The sequence below is a fragment of the Myotis brandtii genome, unplaced genomic scaffold, assembly GCF_000412655.1.
Source record: "Myotis brandtii unplaced genomic scaffold, ASM41265v1 scaffold403, whole genome shotgun sequence".
Lineage (NCBI taxonomy): Eukaryota > Metazoa > Chordata > Mammalia > Chiroptera > Vespertilionidae > Myotis > Myotis brandtii.
In genome coordinates this window covers 402,508-408,275 of record NW_005365474.1, presented here as the reverse complement: position 1 = coordinate 408,275, position 5,768 = coordinate 402,508, and the positions used below count along the sequence as shown (strand labels likewise).

Genomic DNA, 5,768 nt, shown 5'->3' with positions numbered 1-5,768 from the left:
GGCTGGTCTGGTCCCAGGGGTTGGCTGGGAGCGGCCCCCCTTCTGGGGAGCACACCTGCATGGAAGAAAGAGCACGTGTCCACCTGGGCCAGTGTGCCTGCAGACCCCCCGTCCAGCCCGGCCCAGACATGCTGCCCCGCACCAGCAGCCCAGCCCCAGGTGAGTGAGAGCGGGACACGCCGAGAGGACCCTCCCTGGAAGGGGAGTGAACAGCGAGCCGGAAGAGGGGCAGCCTGCCAGGCACCTGCACAGCCTGCACTCTGCTCGCTCGCTCGCTGGGAGAAAGCCCCCCACCAAGGACCACCGGCCACGAGTGCCCCAGACACTGCGCTTCACGCAGGTTTAGCAATGGAGAGCACCCCGCAATGAGCCCGGCCCCCACGCGGTACAGACAGTGGACACCCCGTGGTTGGCGGAGCCTGACGGACGCGATGGGGAAACGGGGCCAGCCTATCAGGTGCACCCTCAGGCCCCCCACACCTGCTTCAGCCCAGGATCCAGCCTCACAGAGGGCACTGCCCGGCCCCAGTCCACCTGTGCCCCACACCCCATGCCCGACAATGACAGAATGCATGCCCGGCAGGCCCAGATGCCGACAGGCGGTGTCCAGGTGCTGGTGTGGCCCATGGGTGCCCATGGTTCTGAGTGGGGTGGGCCACGCTCACCTGCTTGGCGGGCTGCAGTGGGACTTTCTTCCCCCGGTCGCAGGTGGGCTCCAGGTCCTGCTCGGGGCTGCCCACCTCCGGGGGCCGGCCGTTCTCACTGGGCTCTGCCGGCGGACCGTTTTCTGACTCCCGGGGCTTTTTGACGAGGCGACGCTCCCATTTCTCCTTCCGCTCCTGTGGCTTCAGGGCCATGTCCTTCTGTGGGGGAGGCGGAACGAGCAGGTTAACTGGCAGTGACACTGGACACTGTACCCCACGACCCCCAGCCAGTTCCAGGGCCTGTTGCCACCATCACGGAAGGGGACAGAGGCGGCCATGAGGAGACCCTGAAGGGATGCCCAGATGGGGCCCCAGAGCCCAGGCACCATCTACCCAGAGACCTACCTCTGCAGCCCACCTGGGTCATGCACACCTGTGGGCACACCTGTGGGCACACCTGACCGATGGGCAGATGCCACCACACAGACCCTGCCCGGATGCAGAGCGACCCTACACGGTGGGCCGGCACAGCGGTGCGCCACCCCCGGTGGCTGAGGCAACGGCCCCGCCCTGAAGGCCCTGCACCCGGAACACCCCTGGACACCAGGTGGCTCCGCTGCCTGAAACCACCGATTCTCTGTAGCCACCTTATGGCTTGGTCCCCTTAAGCATCATTACCGTACAGCACCAACATTCCCAACTGCACCCACAAACCAACTGTGAAGCTAAGCCATGAACAGTGGCAAACACCACCTCCATGTCCCCTCCCTGGGGCCCAGGCCCCCGGCCCTGCAGGCAGAGGCGTGGCCCTACCCCTCTGGCCACGTGGGCACCCCACTACGCCTGGAATCGGACTGCCTCTTCACGCCCTGCCCTTGTGGGAGGAGGCCCTGTGGGGTGAACATGTCACCCCTGGACACAGCCAGGCCTGGAGCCCCCTCCTTTTAGGGGCCAGGAGGCTGTGGGTCACGGAGGCCGCCTGTCCCCCAGAGCTCCTGGACTGGAGACCTAGAGGCCCTCACCCACTCGGTGCAGGAGCTCCGGCCAATCCCACCTGCCCCACCTGCAGGCTGGACGCCCTTCGCACATCTGCCCAGGGCCTCGCGCGGCTGTTCCTCCCCCCTGGCATCCCTATGGCTCACACCTCCCACCGCAGCCCCCACGCCCTGCCCCACCTTCGAGACCTGCCCCCTGGGGCACAGAGGACCCCGCAGGGTTCCCTCCATGTGGTCCTCTCCCGTTTGTCTGGGACTGAGCAGGTTCCCAGGATGTGGGACTTGGGGTGCTAAAATCGGGGGACCTCAGAGACTGCCAAGGCCCCTCAGCCGCCACAAGGGCACCCTCCGCTTTTACTCACAACCTTTGTCAGGGTCCCTCCCACCACACCCACTGGGAGCCAGGAGGGGGGTTCTCTCTGCCTGGCCCAACTCCCCAACCCCCTGCATCCAGGACGCGCACCTCCCACACCCCACATGGCACTGACCCCTGGCCCTGGCATGGGGACCCTGTGCAGTGGCCTCCAGCTGTGCTGCGTGCGGGACAGTTCTCCCCACACCTCCTTGAGGCGCATCTACTGACCCCAGGCAAGGCCCCTGCCTGGGAGGCACCTCCTTCACCCACTGGCGCACGGCTGTCCCCGTGTTACATCGCCCCCGAGAAGGCCTCCCTGCCCCGGAAGATTCTGGATCCTGCCTCACTACACCTGGGCCAATCTCCGGCTGCCCATCCAGGAGATGGTCACTGTGACCCTGCGCTGACCACCTGGGCCACCCCCGACCCACACTCGACGGGGATGAAATGTTCCCAACCTGTCAGTTTCTGGTCTCCCAGCCTCTTGCCCGGACACCCAGCCCCTCCCCTCCGCCCTCACTGGGCACCAGGCAGCGTGCCCCTGCTCCCCTCCGCCCGGGACCTGCTCAGCTGCCGCTGCTGCGCGGCTGTCACCCAGAGGGAAGGAGGGACTATAGCCTGCCCTGCCCACGGGGGTGGGGGGCAGGGAGGCTCTTGGGGTGCTGTCCCAGGATGGGGGACAAAGAGAAGAACATGGGACCAGCTCAGAGAAGGGCTGCCTCGTCCCGGTGAGGAAACCAGTCCCAGAGCAGGCACGGGCTCCTGGTTGCGTGGGGAGTAGAAGCAGCTGTGAACCGGGGTCGCAGGCCTCACAGCCCCACTGGCCTCAGTGCCCCCCCCGCCCCCGACCTGACAGCCTGGTCAGGCACCTGCCGGCCTAGCCACCTGTCTGCTCCCCTGCCGGGGCAGGTCCCACAGAGGCACTGGGCCTGGTGTGGTCAGCGCTCAGTAAATGCTCAGCGAGTAGGGAGGGGCCAGAGCGCGCCCTGCTGGCCAGAAGCCCTTCCCAAGGCCACCCCAGCACAAGGGAGCACGGCCTGCCCCAGGGCCACCACAGACAGGCCCCCAGGGGACAACCCAGCCACATCCGGGCAAGGGCTGCCAAGGGCGGTGAGGGAGGCGGCTCCCATCCCAGGTGGGCCTCCCGGCGGCCGCCCTGCTGGCCCTGCTCCCAGCAGCTGGTCCCACGGGTTCCCTCTCACCACCTGCCTCCCCACTGCGACCAGCGTCTCTAATGGAACCACAGGTGGGCTGGGCCCGGGACCCGACTCTGTCCCGTGTGGAGGGGCTGACGGTGCCCCTGCACCCCACCGCCCCTGACACAGGACCTGCAAACACGATGCAACCGCAGACCAGCTGCGCCCAAACCCCAGCTACAGGACAGCCCCCCGGCTGGCAGGCCTGACGCCCCCACATGGAGGGGAGAGGCCCACCAGAGGGACGGGACAGGACACGAGAAGGTGGGCAGGGACAGCACTGCAGTCCGGGCTGACGTGGCCACCACGGAACTGCCAGAACCTATGGGAACCCCACAATCTGCCAGGTACGAATGAGGGGGGGCAGCAACCAACAGGAACCAGTGGACACAGGTGGGCCAGGTCAGCAAACCGCACAGACCCTGGGCGGGCGGACCTGGCACCACCTCTCAGAAGAGCGACTGCCTTCACTTGTCAAAACCCTGCCATGGGGAACCCCACTCACCACGAGGCTCGGCCTCTGTGCTAACCCCGGGCACCTGAGGCCTCCAGGCACTCAGCAGAGGGAAGGGAGGGGGAGACTGACGGCTCTGCACCCCCTGCCATCGGGCGCTGGGGAGCAGGTGACAGACAGACAGGGAAACCGAGGCCTGCGACACCCTGCCACAGTGGAGCAGAGGAGTGGGCTGGGGGGACAGAAGATGGTCCCTGCCCACGTGCCTGGGGTGCAAGACACCCGAGCCTGGGGTGGGGACGAGCAGCAAGCAGACAGGCCACAGCCGCGAAGGGCCACCTCAGGAGCATCCACTCTGAGGGTCCACCTCCCACGAGGAATGTGTGGTGACTGGGGGGGCGGAGGGGGGACACACAGCAGACCCTGCGATCGCCTGTGGGGCCACGGCCCTGCACACCAGTGTGAACGCCCATGGTGCTGAGGGGCGGCCCTCCCAGAGCCCAGGTAGCAGCCCAGGCAGCAGGGCACCTGCTGTGGCATCTGTGTCAGGACCCTCCGCCTGCCCAGCTCAGACTCCTCCCCAAGACCATCAGGAAGACGTAGCCCATACTGGGGGGGGGGGGGGGGGGGGGGGGGTGTCATGGTTCTGTGGACCAGGCTGCAGCGGGTGGGCCCTGGATGGGGACCTCACCCTGGGCCTCGCCTCGGCTCCCTCCTCTACAAAGTGGGAGCGAGGACAGCGCCCTCTCGGCCGGCCGGCACCCTCACTGCTTCCGGCCTCATCTCCCCCACATTAGGCGCTGACCCACAAAACAGGAGATGGTGACGTGCAGGAACCCCAGCCCACAGTGAGCAGGGCACCCACGTGGGCCACGGGCCATGCGATGGCTTTGGAAGATGCAGCCCAACAGCCGTGGGCTCTCAGCGGGGTGGAGAGCTCTCAGCGGGGTGGAGAGCTCTCCGGGGGTGGAGAAGCAGCCCAAGGCCATCCTACGGGGTCCCATCCTACAGGGTCCCAGGCTTGGTGCCACCTCGTCCCATGGTTACAAAGAGCTCGCCCTCTCTGGGCCTCAGTTTCCCCATCTGAAGAGCAGGTGCACAGGCTTTTCCACCACCAGCGCTCCTCGCTGAGCCTGGCCATCGCAAGGTCTCAGCCCGATGCCCCTGTGGGAGGAGTGAGCTGGGCACATGGCCCCCCAGATCAAGGCTCCCACAGCGTGGGCTTCCAACACACTGGCTGGTGGGGCCCAATCCCAGCTCCCCACTCTCCCAGCCAACAATACTGCCACACGATGGACTCCCCGCTGGGCTGCAGTACTGACGTGCTGGGATCCTCTCAGCCCCCCACCCCGAGGCAGGCACAGGGGTTTCCCTTGGGGCAGACACAGGTGCACGCAGTTGTAGGGACTGTCTTCAGCACAGGGGTAGGGGTGTGTGTCCGGGACACAGAGGGGTAGGGGTCTGCCTGGGGCAGAGGGAAGAGGGATAGGGAGTGTTTGGGCTGCAGGGGTCTGGGGCCTGCATCCTCAGGACACGGGCGAGGACTCTAGGGAAACGGACCCTCTTCTCTACGCGGGTCCTACCTCCTGAGTGGGCAGAGCTTGGAGCCCGGACAGGCTGGGGCCTTGACTCATGGCCTCAGGCCTCAGTATACCTATCGCTGCAGGGGGACAAGCAGGCACAGGCAGTACCTGCGAGAGCACACGTTCACTGCATGCTGGCTAAGGGTGTCTGGGGAGAACCACTGCACTTTAGCAAAAAATGAGGCCCCACCAGAGTGCCAACCTACCAACCAGAGTGCCAATCTAGACGCCACGACTCCTGCAGAAGCCCCGGACTTTCCAAGGCGGGGAGCCCCTCCCTGGCTCAGAAGGGCAGAGAGAGGCGTGAGGAGGGGCGGGGAGTGACATAGAGCAGGCTCTTCCCACTGGGACCTGCCTGGGAGCCCACAGACACCCCAAACGCTGCACTGTCAGTGCCCCAGAGGCAGGGGGGCATCGCATGGGCCCCAGGCTCGTGTCACCAGGGCACGCCCATGGACCTGAGGATCAGATCAGCCTTCCAGAACCCCGGGTTCTCCTCGCGCTTGTCCACTCGATGACTCCACAAATGTGCACGGGGCCC

General features: G+C 66.5%; 1 protein-coding gene across 1 annotated transcript in view; it reads right to left on the bottom strand.

Moving 5' to 3' along the window:
* Nucleotides 1-1,750, bottom strand: part of LOC106727316 (fibrosin-1-like protein) — a 35,866-nt gene extending 34,116 nt beyond the window's left edge. Inside the window, exons 1-2 of the mRNA XM_014545353.1 lie at nucleotides 1,738-1,750; nucleotides 666-865 (exon numbers count right to left, since the gene is read on the bottom strand). Coding sequence (XP_014400839.1) covers nucleotides 666-857 — 192 coding nt within the window. The 5' untranslated portion in view covers nucleotides 858-865; nucleotides 1,738-1,750. The remainder of the gene's footprint in view (nucleotides 1-665; nucleotides 866-1,737) is intronic.
* Between the last annotated feature and the right edge of the window lie 4,018 nt (nucleotides 1,751-5,768).